Source organism: Typopeltis vanoorti, chromosome 3 (genome assembly GCF_054136105.1).
Source record: "Typopeltis vanoorti isolate ZY-2024b chromosome 3, IOZ_Tvanoo_1.0, whole genome shotgun sequence".
Taxonomy (NCBI): domain Eukaryota; kingdom Metazoa; phylum Arthropoda; class Arachnida; order Uropygi; family Thelyphonidae; genus Typopeltis; species Typopeltis vanoorti.
The window spans coordinates 93,408,978-93,427,553 of record NC_143551.1 but is presented as its reverse complement, the minus strand read 5'-3'; the positions used below and the strand labels follow the sequence as shown (position 1 = coordinate 93,427,553).

The 18,576-nt window shown below is 35.0% G+C and overlaps 1 protein-coding gene across 1 annotated transcript in view; it reads left to right on the top strand.

Annotated features, from left to right (window-relative positions):
- The window catches only part of LOC150108391 (RIB43A-like with coiled-coils protein 2), an 83,728-nt gene that overhangs the window by 57,936 nt on the left and 7,216 nt on the right, over positions 1–18,576 (top strand). Inside the window, exons 4-5 of the mRNA XM_090390457.1 lie at positions 9,910–10,150; positions 16,462–16,689. Coding sequence (XP_090246583.1) covers positions 9,910–10,150; positions 16,462–16,689 — 469 coding nt within the window. The remainder of the gene's footprint in view (positions 1–9,909; positions 10,151–16,461; positions 16,690–18,576) is intronic.

The window sequence follows — 18,576 nt, the reverse complement described above, 5'->3', positions numbered from 1 at the left end:
TTTCATCCCTCAGAACAAGTAAACATGACTGTAATCCGTGTGTGTTCAGGTTGACCCTCCCTGAACACACACGGATTACAGTCATGAATACATATAACAATGTGGAAGAGATAGGGCTCTCACCACATGTCTGTATGCCCATAGTCAGCCAAGGATGAGCAGGAGTTTCAATATTTAGCTGGCTTGGTTGGCCAAATAGTTAGCGCATCCGCTCTCCAACCAAAAAGCTGCAGGTTTGAATCCCGCAGTGGGCATGGATTTTGTAATTGTCTGTGAAAATACTAGTGGTGGTGGTGGCCAGTGGATGGCATTGGTGTAGATGATGCAGTTCACTGTAGTTGGTGGATTGAGTGGTGGAGACGGAGAGTTATATATAAAGAAAAGGAAAATTTAATATAAGAAAAGTTAATTTAAAGAAAAGGAAAAGCTGATTCTTGTATATAAAAATGTTTTGTAGAAATTTAGAAAAAATAATAAAGTTAATGATAATGTTAAATATCTGCTTGCTAACACAATGTTCCTATTTAAAGATGTGCATATCCTCACATGAAAAGAACATACAAAATAAGACAAGTCTTAATGACTGTTTTTGTTGATAGCAATAACATCCCACTAATTCAGGATACAAGAGTATATGGTTGATTTGCAATAGGAAATTATTACCATTTAGTTTTGAGCAGGATAAAAACAAATATGATACTGAAAACAAATGTGTACAAAAGTTTGAAAAATATTCAAACTTGGGAAACTTTTGGAGGTGAGCATTATGTAGATATATATACAGTTGTCTAAGAAGCGAAAGAGGCAGACATGAAAAAGGAGAAAGCATATCAAAATTCCTAGCAAGTAACTTAGCATGTATATCCTAAGAAAATATAGGAGAAAAAATGTAAAAAAAAGCTATGTGTAAAAGAAGCTAAACAAAAGTGTTCATAGGAAGAATTTGGTAAGAATATAGAAGATAAATATCATGAAGTTGAAAAATGCTATGGTGGTTGTTGAAAAGATTTAGAAATTGAGGAAAAGTACCGTAAATGGAATCAGAGGGGATATGTGGTCAGATAAAAACTGAAGATGAAGATATTATCGATGTCTGGAGTAATTTCTCTGAATGATTGTTAAATGAAATCTATTGAATATGTTTAGAAATTGAGGAAAAAGTACTATAAAAGCAAACAGAGACAATAATGGTCAAGTAAATCTGAAGATAAAGATACTGATGTCTGGAGTTATTACTTTGAAAGATTGTTAAATGAAATATGAAGTGAACAGAATAGTAGAAAATCTTTAAAGGAATGCAGTCCAGAATATATTCAGCACTTTGAAGTAGAAAAAAAAAAGCCATTACAAGCCTCAAATTTAAAAAAGGCAAATGGAATGTAGATGATATTTGACCAGAAATGCTCAAATATGATAGTATAAAAATTTTACAGTGGCTGCACTGCATAATTCAAGAAGGACTGGTCTATAAAAGAGGAAAATAAAACTGAATGTGAAAATTACAGAGGAATATTTGTACTGAGTCTCCAGGTAAGATTTAAGCAAGCATACTTGAGAAGGGGCTAAAAAAACATTGTGAAATAGAACCTGGAAAGAATAATCTGCTTTTAGAACAAGTAGGAGTTGTCAGGATCATGTTTGTCTTTTTAAGACAGACAGATAGTTGAGAAATCATGGGAATATAACAAGGATCTGTAGTTAAGTTTTGAAGATTGGAAAAGGCATGACAAGCATAATTGTATGCATGTCATGTATTTAATATGCAAAGCTGCTCAAAAAATGTTTTATATGGCATAAACCGGATATTATGCAGAACATGTAGTCTGTGTTTAACCACCAGTAAGAAATGGAGGTACAAGAATATGGTTTGATTTAAATTTTTATGTAAGACAAGAGTCACTGTTGTTTAGTTATTTAGCAGGTAGAGATGAAAGGGTACAGAAAGATGGGTTGATGTAAAATCTTACATAAGACAAGATTGCACATTATCTATTCTGTTATTCATCATTTCTATAGATCACATGTTGAAGGAAAGTGACATTCATCCTCATATATTAAAACTTGAGGTGTTGATCTGAGCTCTTTACTTTATGCAGATGATGTTATATAAATCCAATACAAGTATGCAGGATTCTCTCAGTAAACTTGAATTACTGCAGCAACATATTTGGTATGAAAATCAGCAACAACAAAAAAAAAAAAAAAAAAAAAAAAACATTGTGAAAACAGACAGAAACATAGAAAATGAAAACTATATTCTCAATGGAGAACCCTATAAAAGAAGAAGTAAAATATTTCAGCTATTTGGGTACATTTTTTTTTTCATTAAAGATGATAAATTTAATATGAAAAGAGAACAAGCATGGTGGAGGGTAATTTGAATCACTTTCTATGGCATAAGAAGAGAGAATTACTTAAAATCAAAACACAAAATGAGCTGAATACAAGGCTATTCAGACCAGTTTTAACTCACAGATCTGAGAGTTGGGTAAGAAATAAAACACTTGATCACAGAATAGAAACTACAGCTGTAGGTGTTCTGAGAAATATTAGGTGAACAGATGTCATTAGCAACAGTATCATATTAAAAATGATGTATTAGGAAAGAACTTCATGGTCACTCTCACCAGCTGGAGGAAGATTTGACATCTCATTTATAATATCATCCTCTGATGAGATGATCAAATCCAAGACCCTCAGTCCTCATGTTCCCTCTGTTACATACTGTCTGAGGTAGTTGTCCCTCAAAAACTGAAGAAACTCATTTTCTTTACTTCCAGTTGCTATCTCATTATCCCAGTCTATGTTGCCATAATTAAAATCAACCATAATGATCATCCTTTTCCATTTGCTTATACATTTCCTGGTCACTATAAATTTCACCCTCCACATTACCAGGTCTATAGTAACATCCAACAAGATATTTCATTCTGTTCACCGCTATCTCACCATACTTTCTCAAAACCATTACCACTATATCCCCCTTGCATCTCTACCTTGTATGGACATAGCTCTTTCTCTATCATCAATAGCACTCACCCCCCCCCTCCCTTTTTACCCTTTCTATTCTCATGAAACACATCATACCCTTTAATCTCTATTCCTGTCAGGATGTCGTCCTCATCCAACCATGTCTCACTTTTTCCAACAATTCATGACTTATTTTTCACGGTATTAACAACACCACAAACACTTTTATCAACAAAGATATTTTATCGGTACACAATAAATAACGGAAAAAACTCACGTAGAAAGATTATTTATTAGTATAATTTTCACCTGTGTGTCACAGGCATCTTCAGTACATTAAGCTCAAAATTAAACACTAACTGACAATTCCAAATTTACCAGCTACTTAGGTGGCGCTTTTTGGAATTGTCAGTTAGTGTTTAATTTTGAGCTTAATGTACTGAAGATGCCTGTGACACACAGGCGAAAATTATACTAATAAATAATCTTTCTACATGAGTTTTTTCCGTTATTTATTGTGTACCGATATGTCTACTCACGGTTTACCACTTTTAAAACTTAAAGATATTTTATTAACGCTTATATTTCACTGATTTTCAACTCAGCATCATCAGAGCACAACACACTTGTAAACACAACAGTGAGTGAGTGAAACAATATAATTGCAAAAGACAAAAGATCTAAAGTCCTATTTTTAGCACCCTCTAACGGGGAAAAAAAAAAAAAAAAAGCAGTTATCCAGGAGTTTTTCTTAGGATAAAGAAATTTTTGGCAAATTAATGCAACCATATTTGTTAAGGTTGGGAGAATTCTTCAAAACCCTTGCTGACTCAAAAAATAATCTTTCAGATCTATAACGACTCCTAAATAGCACATTCGTTTTCTTCCATCTAATCCTGTGTGAAGGAGTGTCCAAAGTGTGGTCTGCCAGTCCCGACTTGTCATGATAATAGTAGCAAATGTATGTTTCATGTTCTTCCAGGCGGATGTTCACTGATCTTCCTGTTTGCCCATAATAGGCCAAGTCATAGTCACATGGAACTTCATACACTCCTGGGTGCGGTAAAGGGGTGAAGTTTATCCTTAGGCGAGCGGATCAGAGTTGCCAGCTTGACATGAGGTTTGAAAGTGGTGAGAAGGCCATGTTTCAACAATATTTTGGCTATCTTTTCCGATATACCTCTGATATAGGGAATAGAAATGGTCATGTTGTATTCTTGTGTATTAGGGGAGGGCAGAGTAATGGGCCTATGTAGTATTTTATCTATTTTGTAGGGATTGTAGCTGTTGGCTAAGAGAGTATGGTGCAGGTATTGGAGTTCAGTGGTCAGAGCTGTATCGTTAGAACAAATGGCTCTGGCTCTGTGTGTAAGTGTTTTTAAAATGCCGTACTGTTTGATTGGATGATGATGTGATTGTTTATGTAGATATCTTCCTGTGTGTGTAGGCTTTCTGTAAATAGAAAAAGATAGTGATCCATCTGAAAGGTGGGTGATTAATGTGTCAAGAAATGGTAAACAGTTATTTGATTCTTTTTCTACTGTGAAGTGAATTTTGGGGTGTTGGCTGTTTAGGTAGGTGATAAGAGCATCCAAAGTCCATGGGGCCAGATGGCAAACACATCATCTACATAGGTAACCACACTTGTGGCTTGTATGTAGCTGTGGTAAGTACTTTGTTTTTAAAACGTTCCATGTAAAAATTTGCTAACGGGGGAGAGAGGGGGAACCCATAGCAGTACCATTAATCTGTTTGTAGAATTCCCCCCCCCCCATGTAAAGTAACCTGCATTCATGGTAAATTGAAATAATTCAAAAATATCTTGGGGGAAATTTAGACTTGATTAAATCAAGAGTGTCTATAAGTGGTACATTGGTAAATAAGGAGGTGACATTGAAACTAACCATTATGTCTGAATCTTTTAGGATTAGATTTGTAACCAGTGTTTTGAAATGGATTGAATTTTTTACAAAAATAGGAGTTGCCATTAAGGGGGGGGACAAGCGACTTGGTTAAATGCCGGGCCAGTTTATATGTGGAACTATCTATGCTATCAACTATGGGGGCGTAGGGGGAATATTAGTTTTGTGGATTTTTGGTAATCCATAAATACGGGGTGGTTTAACATGAATTGGTTTTATTTTCCTGATGATTTCTTTGGGCCATGATTAATGGTACTGCTATGGGTTCCCCCTCTCTCCCCCGTTAGCAAATTTTTACATGGAACGTTTTAAAAACAAAGTACTTACCACAGCTACATACAAGCCACAAGTGTGGTTACCTATGTAGATGACGTGTTTGCCATCTGGCCCCATGGACAAGACACTTTGGATGCTCTTATCACCTACCTAAACAGCCAACACCCCAAAATTCACTTCACAGTAGAAAAAGAATCAAATAACTGTTTACCATTTCTTGACACATTAATCACCCACCTTTCAGATGGATCACTATCTTTTTCTATTTACAGAAAGCCTACACACACAGGAAGATATCTACATAAACAATCACATCATCATCCAATCAAACAGTACGGCATTTTAAAAACACTTACACACAGAGCCAGAGCCATTTGTTCTAACGATACAGCTCTGACCACTGAACTCCAATACCTGCGCCATACTCTCTTAGCCAACAGCTACAATCCCTACAAAATAGATAAAATACTACATAGGCCCATTACTCTGCCCTCCCCTAATACACAAGAATACAACATGACCATTTCTATTCCCTATATCAGAGGTATATCGGAAAAGATAGCCAAAATATTGTTGAAACATGGCCTTCTCACCACTTTCAAACCTCATGTCAAGCTGGCAACTCTGATCCGCTCGCCTAAGGATAAACTTCACCCCTTTACCGCACCCAGGAGTGTATGAAGTTCCATGTGACTATGACTTGGCCTATTATGGGCAAACAGGAAGATCAGTGAACATCCGCCTGGAAGAACATGAAAGATACATTTGCTACTATTATCATGGCAAGTCGGGACTGGCAGACCACACTTTGGACACTCCTTCACACAGGATTAGATGGAGGAAAACGAATGTGCTATTTAGGAGTCGTTATAGATCTGAAAGATTATTTTTTGAGTCAGCAATGGTTTTGAAGAATTCTCCCAACCTTAACAAATATGATTGCATTAATTTGCCAAAAATTTGGGAGACAGTTATCCTAAGAAAAACTCCTGGATAACTGCTGTTTTTTTTTGTTTTTTTTTTCCCCTGTTAGAGGGTGCCAAAAAATAGGACTCTAGATCTTTTGTCTTTTGCAATTATATTGTTTCACTCACTCACTGTTGTGTTTACAAGTGTGTTGTGCTCTGATGATGCTGAGTTGTAAATCAGTGAAATATAAGCGTTAATAAAACATCTTTGTTGATAAAAGTGTTTATGGTGTTGTTAATACTCTGAAAAATAAGTCATGAATAATCATCAACACCTAAGCTTATCTGTTGGATTTTCCAACAATTATTTGGTGAACAGACTCGATTAATGTAACTATTTCATTTGCCTTGTTTCTTACACTTCTAGCATTTGTATACAAATAGAACAGCTAATTTCTGGATCTCTAAAAAGTTTCACTGACACCAGTTATTAGATGTGATTTCTCCATACTTAACTTGAGCCATTTCTTTTTCTCCTTATTCATCTTAGAACTTTCTTTAAATCCAGCCATTTCTCTTGATCCCAGGTTAGCTCCTTCCCTTTTTGTCTAAGCATGCATTCACATCATCTTGAAGTATCAACCTTTCTCATGCCATGTTCCCCTGTCCACCTTGAGCTACCCTGTTTCCCCTGTTTGTCTTGCACACTTATTCTCTCATTCTCTATACTCATGCTACCCACTTCTTCATTCATAACCACCACTTCAATTTCTCGTTCCTTACTCTCCAGCTCTTTCACATTGCTTCTTACTTGATCAGATTCATTCTCTGCACTCATTTCTCTACCTTCCAGCAGCAGCATCTTTCCAAATGACACACCAAAACCATTGAAATGCTGTCTATCACTCTTATATAGTTAAATTCATCTTTCAAACTCATTCCACACATTAACAAACTGTGCTCCTTTCTATTCATACATTTCTTTCTACCATATCATTCATAATTCTTGCTCTCTGCCTCATCTCATCACTCTCATACCTGGGCAACACACTGACTATTTTTCCTACCATACTATTATCTTTTATTCTTCTCAACAACCTCCTGATATCCATTCTCACATTCTCCTTGTCTCCAGTGAAGTCATTTGTCCCTACTACCACTACCAGCTCCTTTACCCACTTAGTCCTTATATCCAATGCCTTAATCACTCTGTTCATTTTACCACCAGGAAAACAAACCTTGTGCATCTTCTCATTTACCACACCTCTAATAATCGAATCACCATATAATGCCACTCATGGATCTTTTGTTACCATTTTCATACCAACATTTTTGTTTTCATCTTCACTCTTCCATACATATCTACAATTCAATTCATTTTACTCCACATCTGCCTCATCTCTTGCCTGATCTTCACCAACTCAGCTTTCAAATCTTACATCCTTTTTTTCACTATCATTCACTGTTGCTGTTTTATTGCCACTCACACACTTGTTTGCCATTAATCCCACTCATCACCTTACTGTTAACTGCACTTTGTTTTTCAATGTCATTATTTCCCATTTTTTGTTAATTTCACTCTGTTTTATAGTGCTATATAAATTATCACCCATTTTATTATCAGTCAAACTTTTTCCTGCTATAATTTCTACACACTCTCTGAACATTTGCACAATCTACAACTGTCGTGTCAGTTATGATGCCATATTCCCTACTCGCATTTAAACTCATATTTAAGCAAGCCACATGGTCCATCAGAATGTCGCACTTCCTACATACTCACACTCATTCTTTTCTCTTATTCAGCCTCTCCACATAAACATCTGCGACATCTCCTCATGCATGCAGTGGCCCTTCCCTTAATGCATAACATTAGACATATCCGCAAGGAGATGTGTTTTGCATTATAGGAGATACTGAGATAGGAGTGTTGGTAGCTTGCTCCACCTTTGCAACGCGTTGCCCTGGTGTTGTACCACCTTACTCCAGTCCTGAAGATACTTTCAGGCACAAACTTTGTTTGCTCACACTTGGATAAAGGATTAAACTAATTTTATTATTATTATATGCATAGTACACTCGTGGCACCACCATACTATCTTTGAGGCATAAAAATATAGTACAGTTGTATTTCTTCTGTAGTTGCTAAAATTTTGGAGAAATTTCTGAGAGATCATATACAGCAATGAAGGTAATGTTATCTGTGGGGGTCAGTATGAATTTGTTGAAGGGCACTCTTGTTTTAATACATTGATTGCCTTTTATAATAAAGTAATAGGAGTGCTTAATGAGTGAATACATATACTGCTTTTTTTTTTGCAAAAGGGATTTGACAGGAAGGAGCCAGATAATAAGTTATTGTTACAATATATAGATTTATTTATCAGGTTAGGGAACTGGATTGGAAATTGGCTGTTTGATGGATATCAGTGAGTTGTATACAAGAAAGCAGTAACAAGGAAAAGAAACGTTCTGTGGAATCTCACAAATGAGATTCCACAGAACTCAGTTTTCGAACTTTTGCTGTTTAATCTTTACATTGTTACTTTATTGAAGGGAGATAGTTGTTTTCAGAAATATGAATTTGAAAGGATTCTTATTAATAATAGTGGCAGTATGTTGTGATCCTTCAGGAGGGTTTGAATAAACTGGACAAGTGGGTGAATGAATTGGAATGTCAGCAACTGAATGTAAGATATGAAATTTAGGATCCACTGATAGGAGGTTGCATGCTCTGTTGGTGGAACTGTACAAGAGAAAGCAGAAGAGGCAAGGTATTTTGGGGTAGTTGATAGAAATTTGAAGTTTGGATGATATATCATGAAGGCATCGAAGGTAACTTAGAGGATTCCTGCAGTATTAAGAAGGATGTTATGCATTTATATGCATATCATACTGTTCCTTAAAACTTGTCAAGCTGTCATTCATCTTGCCATTGATTAAAGACAAAGTTGAGCCTTTATCCTATCCAATCTACACACTACATTTTAGGCTTGTGGCCCTGCATACTATGGGCAAGTGAGATGCTTATCACAAATATGCAAATTCAGGCATTAAATATGCATTGATAGTTAGGACTCAAGAATTTCGATTTTGGTGAAAATGGAGTCAACAACACACTATCTCACAGACATATCACAGAAATAATTCTAAGTTAGTTGGTGATGTATGGCTACAAAGTTATGTTGGCTCCACCACCATCATAACTTTGAGTGTTGGATTATGACCTTCCTAGTTTTTTTGATAGTTGTTTTATAAAATTCTCATTCCTAATGTCATCCTCTCTCCTTCCTCAGATAATTTTTTGCTAACTCGTGTTAAGTGACTATTTAATATCTTATTGCAATCAGGTACCCTAGTATCAAATTAAGTCACCTTAATTCACTGTCGCTGTGCATGATAGTCCTCTTTCCCTAGTAAACTCGGAACTGATATGAGATGCTTGCAGAAATATAGTGAATATAGTGAAAATATCCTGGATTACAGCATTGGATTAAACATTCCAAACCGCATAGATAGAATCTATATCAATAATATAATGTTCATTTTTTGTATGGCTTGCATATGTAAATTTCATGTTTTTTGAATAAAATCCTGGATATAGTTGGATTAGATTAGTAATCAGTGGATAAATTTTTCATTAGTCTCTCTCTCTCTCTCTCTCTCTCTCTCTCTCTCCCTCCTTGTGTGCGTGTGTGTGTTAGCTGATAATTATGACTATCGCATTAACTAGTAGTAATTTAAAGCAACCAATATAATTTTAACTATAGTTTGCATATTATTATTTTAATTATAATACTTAAAGATAACAATTTTTCATGTTATTTTTTCAGACTTGTAGGTGAGGACATTAATTACAAAGAAAGAAAAAAGAAGCAACATGAACAGTTAGCCAGTTGGTTGAAACAGCAAATGGAAGAGAAAAGAATAAGGACAGAAAAATATCAACACGAACATCAAAAACTGGTTGAAAAATTATTGCAAATTGATATGCATTCTGTAAATATGGGAAAATCACAAGAAGAAACATGGAGAAGAATAAATACAGGAGTTAAGGACTACAATTTAGCACTGGTATATTTAAACAATATCTACTTGTATAAAGAAATGACTATTATTTGAGTACTTCCATGACATCTTAGGGCTCTGTAAAAAGACCACTCTAACACAGTTGCTATTATATCACCCTAAATACATTCACCAATAGCATTATGAGGGGGGGGGTCTGGAAAGTTCTGATAAGCACTTAGACAAAAATGATATTAAGGCAACTGATATAACCACAAGAAAGAACATACTAGTAGCAGAGTTATGAAAGTAACTTATGTTCTTATATTCTTATATCCTCATATGTTCTTTCTTGTGGTTATATCAGTTGCTTTAATATAATTTTTGTTCTAGTATTTATCAGAACCTTCCAGAACCCCCCCTGCCTCTCGTACTTCCTCAGGACTCCATTCCTTGCCATGTGTGAAATCTAATCCCCACATTTTTGCTAATATGTATACATACCATGCATGATGCTGGCAAGCAAGTCTGCTAGCAAATACAACATACAATATCATTTGATCAAACCAGGTAAAGCACTACTTCCCCCCCCCCCTACATAAAAGTCATTTTGAGGACAAGGAATTGTTACATGCATTGGAAATTTGATGGTATAGTCCACTTTGAGCTGACATCATTACAAACCTATTCTTTACAGCTGTTGATTTTCGATGTTAGATCATGCATAGCAGTTTGTATGCAAGAGAAAAAAAAAAAAAAAAATCAAGGAGCCAGAGGTGAAGCTTTTCACTTACCAACATAATCCATATCTGGCTTAATCTGATTTTTACTTCTTCCTATGAGTGGCTCATTCCTGCGCAGACTGCTCCACCAATGTTCAATCCCTCCCTGTTGGGTACCTGTTCATGGTGAAGGGAACCATTCAGTGATGATATGGACCCTTTTTATTCTTCTTCTTTTTCACTGTATTCTCTTAAGTCTTTATTTTAGATCTCAACTGTTCTGTTAGACTGTACATCCCTAATCCACTAAGATGTTTCAAATGTCAGAAATATGGACATACCCAAAATTCCTGTTGTGGCTATACCACCTGTGCCCGATGTGGTAGTAAAAAGCATGATAACAAATCTTACTCTACCAAGGAAACTAAATGTGTCAACTGTCAGGGAAATCATCCAGCTTACTCCCATGCATGTCCGAAATGGAAAGATGAAAAAGAAATGCAGAAGATTAAAACAGAACAAAATATATCATATCAGGATGCAAAAAAAGGAAGATACCTACACACCATACCTATTCTGAGATCTGCTTATACTGAGAAGGTAGCAGTTAAGAAATGTCAACAGCAACTCAAACTCACATGTCTGTCCCACCATCTGATAACTTCACCATACCTGAACTTTATGATCATGAGTGCTTCTCTGTTAAGCACATCAATTGCATGACCTATAGTCCCACTCCAGAAAAGCCCAAAAAAAAGGTTTCATTTGATGAGAACAAGGATATCACTTAAAGATAAACCACCAGACACCCCTACCAAAAAAATGGATATTTCAGTATCCACTTAAAGTAAATTAGACTTACCAACTGATCCTGACACATCAGATGGTGTATTGAATTTTTTTTCCAGAGGAAGAGATGGGCACTGTTCATCCATACTACTCACTTAATAGATATAAACCTGATAAAGGTAAGCCCTCAACTTCCCAAAAATCAGACAAGTCTAAAAAGTCAAGGAAGTTTGCATGTGAAACTACTTCACAGTCAAACTTTGTTTGTTCATGTTTGGGTAAGGGATTAAAACAAACTTGTAATTTCTTGTCAGGTAGAATATACTTTGTAACCCAGTAGAAAATCTTTCTGGTGGTTTTTTTCCATGAAAATTTTTCTCATGGGAAAAAACCACCATGCTCCACCACAGCAAATTCAAAAGAGAAAGACTATTCTTAGAATCAGCAGCAGCACTCAGGAATCAACCAAATCTTAACAAATATGGTTGCATTAAGCTTCCTAAGATTTGGGAAACGCTTATCACCAGCGTTCCCACTTTACATTCCAGGCCACCTACAACTGCCCTTAGAGGGCACTCCACCTAGATAGGACTTTAGTGTCTCCCATGTGGTTGGGCTTAGTATTGTTTGTTATTTGTTTTTATGTTACATTAGTTTTTTTGTAATCCCTGAAGATGTCCCATTGACTGAGATGAAATATAGGAAGAATTAAATTCTGTTTTTAACCCTTTCTGAGTGCTGTATACAATCCATTAAGCCTCCAACATGATGTTCTCACAGCACTTAAGCCTCTACACACAGTCTCATATTATAGGCAGACAAGTCATATTATAGGCAGATAAATGCTCAAATACATTTGAATGAACACCAAGATTACATCAAGTTCTATAAGTTAGGTCATGCCATATATTTACAATACATGATTCAATGGAGATTGAATTTTTCTAATTTTTATTAGAAAGATTGTATGAAGAAAGCTGTAAAGCCCATATCCTTTCAACATAAACAAAAATCATCATCTAAAACTTTCTCAAAATTTGGAATTTATCCTGCTCATTATCCTTCATGATAATGTTAAATAATTTATAATTTATTATTTTGATAATAATATCAGTTTTTCCTTGAATTCTAATAGTTAGAGATCAAACTTTCCTCTTGCATTTGATATCATATATTATAACACGTGCTACAATTTTCAATTTCTACAGTACCAACGGAATATAGATATCTGCATGTATATACATGCAGATATCTCTATCTAATCCCACTATCATATATCACATTTGAATAAGACTATGCAATATTTTTAGCATCTTGAACCAATACACCAAAGCTTAGACATTTGGCAGGTATTTTGAGTAGACTGAGAAATGAGGACATTCATTTCAGCAGGAATGATCAGTACCAACAATTAGGGTAACATTGAACTACTTCTCTATAGTTATTGAAGTCATCTTTCTTTCTTTTTAAATAAATTGGAAGAACCAGTGCCTGTTTCCAAGAGTTATGAGTTTTTTTTTTCAGAAATCCAAACTTTATTAAAGTATTTTTGGCATCTTTCATTTAATTTTTCATCTGCATTTTTGTACAGTTCCATATTTGTATTGTCATCTCCTGATATTTTCCTATTTTTAATTTTCTTCATTTTATTTTTTAGTTCTGACATTGTAATATTTTCTGTTAGGTCATTCTTTGTTTTATAAAATTTTACATCTTTATTATCATTAGTCCAGAGATTTTGAAAATAGTTTGCCCATTTTCTGAGTCTGTATTTTTACCTTTTTCTTTTATTTCTTTATTTGTATATTTTATTATTTAATAAGTCTTTGGTTTTTTAATTAGAGATATCCTTTTCTAGTTCTGTTTCAAAATTGCTCCATCTCTCTCTCTCTCTGCATTTTCCTTACTTCTCGATTTGCTATTGCACTGTTTTGTACTCTATTTCTGCTTCAATTGTCTCGGAATTTAGCCATTTCTGATAACTGTCTCTTTTTTATTTTATTTTATTATTTTTTCTACTTCTTTGTTCCAGTTTCATAGACCTGTTTTTTTTTTTTTTATTATTATTCCATTTACTCTTTATTCCTGAGTTTTCTGTTGCTTCTTTTGTCAGAATCTGTTTCCCATTCATCTTCTGTGCTATTTAATTCTTTTGTGGTTTCTGTTTTTTAATCTGTGCATTTATGATAATGCTGCCTATTGTATCTTGTAATGAGGAAATTTTGTCACTTTGTGACAGACATTTTCCATTTTATTTATTTTTAGTCATTTTGGTTTAAATTGGATTTTTACCATTACCATATAATGATATTAGAGTTTAATTAAAAACCTCAGTATGCTCTTTCATCTAGGATTAATTCAGCCAGCTTAATAATGTAATCAGTAGCTGATTTATATTCTTTTACTGGCTATATATATTTGTGTATTTCTTTATATTCAAGCACTGTATTCATTATTCTCATATTGTTATAAATGTCATAATCTCATAGTTTGTATCCATTATAATTACAGATATCTTCACCAAATCTACCAGTAGTTTGTATTTTTTTGTTTCCTATTCTGGCATTTAAATCTGCTAGTAGCAAACAGTCTGTTTTATTTTGCATACCTGCATAACATTACAGCATGGTTCTTGGGGGAAAACACATCTAGACTACCAGTAGCAAGATCACAGACAATTGTTAGCAGAAATTATTATTTTTATTATCATTATTCAGGCCTCCATGGAGTCAAAAGACTCATTGCGGGAGGTCCTTCCTAGGAAACACAGTCTACAGTCTATCATACATACCACTCCTTGAACACAGTGACCGTTCTTGCTCTCATCACTCTATCAGACAATGCATTCCATGGTTCAACCACCCTCCATGCAAAGAGACCACTCCTCGGCCTCTTGCTCACAGTTTCCTTTCGTAACTTCCAAGGATGGCCCCTTGCCATCGCTCCTTCCTGCTGTTCCACCAAGCAAAAGAACTCCCCAGTGTCAACCCTGTAACTACCTCTTAATAGTTTAAAAGTTTAAGCATATCACCTCTCCTTCTGTTTACCAAACTCTGCAGTCCACATTCCCTGAAACCTTTGTTATCTGCCTCTGTATCCTTTCCACAGTTAACTTATCCCCTTCAAATCCTGGGGACCAAATACAATGGAATGATAACTCTTCTATCTCTGCAGGTCAGCATCCTTCTCAGTATTGCAGAAATCCTCTGGGTTACCTTCACCACTTTGCAATATGTTCCTTGAATTTCAGGTTTCTATCAATCATCACCCCCCCCCACCCAGATCTCGTCTTCCCCTACTTCCTCCAGTACAGCTCCTCCAATCGAGTATGCAGCCTCCCATCGATGTATCCCAAACTTCAAGACTTTACATTTTGCTCCATTAAACCGACATTCCCCATTCATTTTCTCATCTGTCTAGTTTATTCACATCCTCCTTCAGGGCTGCCATATCTGCACTGTTACTTAATAACTCTTCCCAGCTTTAAATCATCTGCAAAGAACTGAATATCCCCCCCCCCCCTGCAATCCATGGACAATGCCATTGATATAAAGGTTAAACAATACAGGTCCCAGTACTGAGCCCTGTGGGATCCCACTTATAACCTTCTGCCTTTTGATATTGCCCCACCATACACAACTCTCTGATACCTATCAGACAGCCAATTCTGAATCCATTTGACTAACCCGACATCTAAACCCATGTGCTGCAACTTAAATATTAGCTTATCTGTGGCACCCTGTCAAATGCCTTTGCAAAATCCAAAAAAATGGCAGCATATGCCTTTCCCTCATCAACTGCTCTTGTTTTTTTTCTTCTATCTTTTTCTTCTCTTTTTTCTTTCTTCTATCTTTTCTTCAATAGTTATATTATAAAAGGCAATCATATTACTAAAGCAAGAGCATCCCTTAATAAATCCATGTTGACTCTCACAGATAATATTACCCTTATCTGCCCAATGCTGTATATGGTCCCTCACTAATTTCTCCAAAATCTTTACAATTACTGATGAAACACAAACTGGCTTATAATTAGGCACTTCCAGTCTGCTACCACCCTTATGCAATGGCACTATCTTACCTTCCTTCCATTCCTTGGGTACCTTTCCCACCAGACTTTCATTGAAAAGCAAAGTCAACATAGCTGTCAGTTCTTTAGCACATTCTCTCAAAACCCATGGTGAAATACCATCCAGTCCCACAGCTGTACTGATATCCTCTTGTACCTCTGAACCTGGAACCTGCCATGTCCTTCTAGTATTAAAACTTACTTTTCCAGAATGAACTACTCCAATAAAGTGTTCATTGAACAACTCCACTATGTCCTTTGCATCAGTTACTCTGAGTATTAGGAACTTGAGTGTTGACTAGAACACAGAATGACTGGGTGCTGGGCAGTAATTGCCAAAATTGACAGTTTTAATCTAAGACTGTAATTCTTTATAAAAGATGTTACTTTCTTCTATCTTTTCTTCAAGATGCATAAGCACCAATTATTGTTATATGGACTCTTAATGTTTTGAGTCTGATAGCTAATCTTTCATTCCAATAGTTATAGTATACATTATTTTTTCTTCGCAGTTTCATATTTCTTAATCATAATATCTACCTTTGCTCTTTCCTCTGTTTTTTTTTTTTTTTTTTTTTTTTTTTTTTTTTTTTTTACTCAACCATAGATTTGTGTGCAGTTATTTGTTTCTTTGGCACCCGTTTTGCTTGTTCTTTTTTCTGTTAATACACATATCTTTATGTTGGCTTCATTTAACTGTTCATTAAGTTCAGGCTTTAAAGAATGTGTAAATACAAACAGTTAAATACTAATAATGAAAGTCATATATTGCCTTTAAAATAATTTTTACTATATTAGGCAGAGGAGAAAAAGCAACAACGAAATGAAGAAAAAATAGCTGAGCAAATAGAGAAATTACAAGAAATATACAACAATTTCTATGGTGATTTTCTGACAGAAAATCCTGATGTGGCAAAGAGTGCATATGGTGCTCATCGTGTCATTCCTGATAGGTGGAAAGGAATGAGTCAAAAACATTTGGAAGAGTACTATCAAGGACAAAAAGATCAGATTACTGAGAATCAGGTAAGAAGAGAATAGATCATGAATTGTTGATCTCAATGAAAAGATTTACTACCTTTACACACATGCACTCAGTTTCTGCTTTGATGTATCTTATTAGTTATTTTCGATTGTTACAGTATATGTTCAGAATGTTATCTTCTATCATTAAAAAACAACTGATGAAGTGATGTGAAATTAATTATTTATTAGTAAAATTAGTAAAATAATGATGGTTTTAAATTTTAAAAGTTATAAATGATGATTTTGTTCCCAAGCAGGGTTGGTCCTATACCCAAAAAACATCAGTCATAGAATTGAAATGTAATTTCAGGTTTATCAGTTCAGTCACAGAATGATTTTAATCCAGCTTTTGAAAATTGTTATTGCATGTATAAATGAAATATACAATTACAGAAATCTTACTGTGAAATTGAAGTATACTTAAATAAACTTCCATTAAACAGTATGTTTGTCTGTCTCAGATGTACAAAAATGTAATATATGTAAAATGTAATGAATTACATTTTATTTATTCCATTTACACCTTTTAAATCTTGAAATAAAGTTCATAACTTTGTTAAGTTTGGCCTATGTAGCTGATTGGAAGTGGCATTTGCATCCCCTATGCTAGGTTGCCTGAATATAGAATTAAATCGACTGGACTCGAGACAACTGGAAAAGCTTTTTCTAAGCATTTCTTTGGCCAGCTCATGAGTTAGTCAATCTCTTGCATGGACAAGCAGGTTTTTCTCCTGGAAAATTGGGTTTCCATCCCGTAAACTCAAGAAAATCAACCGTAGAACCTATGTTATATCAGAAAAGTACATATCCTGTTAGGGTTAGGTACCAAGAGATGGCAGGACATGTTTGCCACTCTCTTCATCAGTTGCTGCTTATAATTAGTAATAGTTTTGGGCCAGCTGTCTCTGATTGATTACAAGTGGAGATTGACTGCCCACTCAGTTGCCATAAGCTAGATAGGGTTAAAAGGCTTTGTCTGATTCCTATAACAGAATAAAAGGCATTAGCTGATTTGTTTTGTTTTACTTTATTACATTTAGAACTTTAATAGCTTCATGCAGTAACACTCCACTTAGTTCTGTTAAGTGGGGAGTTAGCATACTGTTTTGCTATATTATTCATGCTCAGTAATTCCTAGGAGTGACCATTACTGCAGCTTCATCACTAACATTCATTTAGTCATTCAGTATGCTTTGTGAAGAATAAATAAATATATATATATATATATAATGGTTAGCTGCTATGTACATTGTTTGGCAATTGCAGACAAGATAAGAGTTTCTGCAATGCCAGTTCATTAATGCAATTAATGGATTAGGGAGTAACCTTAAATGTAGTTTTTAAAGATTCTTAGAAGACTTAGCCATAACTGCTTCAGTGTGTCAGGGAAACTTTCTTTTGGTTTCTGGAAGAAAGTTAGTGGTACTCTTCCTTTAAAGCATCATTAAATTTCACTAATGAAGAGGAACTGCCTTGAGCATGCTATAATTCTGCATTGTATGACTTGAACCCAATAGATTTTCTGTTTAGTTCAAGTCATGGCTCTGTACTAGGTGCTGGAGTGTTCTGATGTATTCTCTTCAAACTATGTATTTACAAACATTTTGAATAAACAATAAATAAATAATAAAAATCTTAGAAGGTGTGCAAACAGTAATACTTTATGCAGGATTAGAATCTGCATTGGATTTTACCAACTGAGCTACTGAGATAAGCAAAGATAAAAGTGTTGTGACATGAGACATACAGAAATATAAGGCCTACCGTCCCTATTTCTGTAGAATCAGTACCACAATATAAGTATCCCATATTATTACATTATCACCTTCACACCTGAGTGTTAAAACACACTCAGATTAAAAAAAAAAAAAAGAAATCTTTGGATAT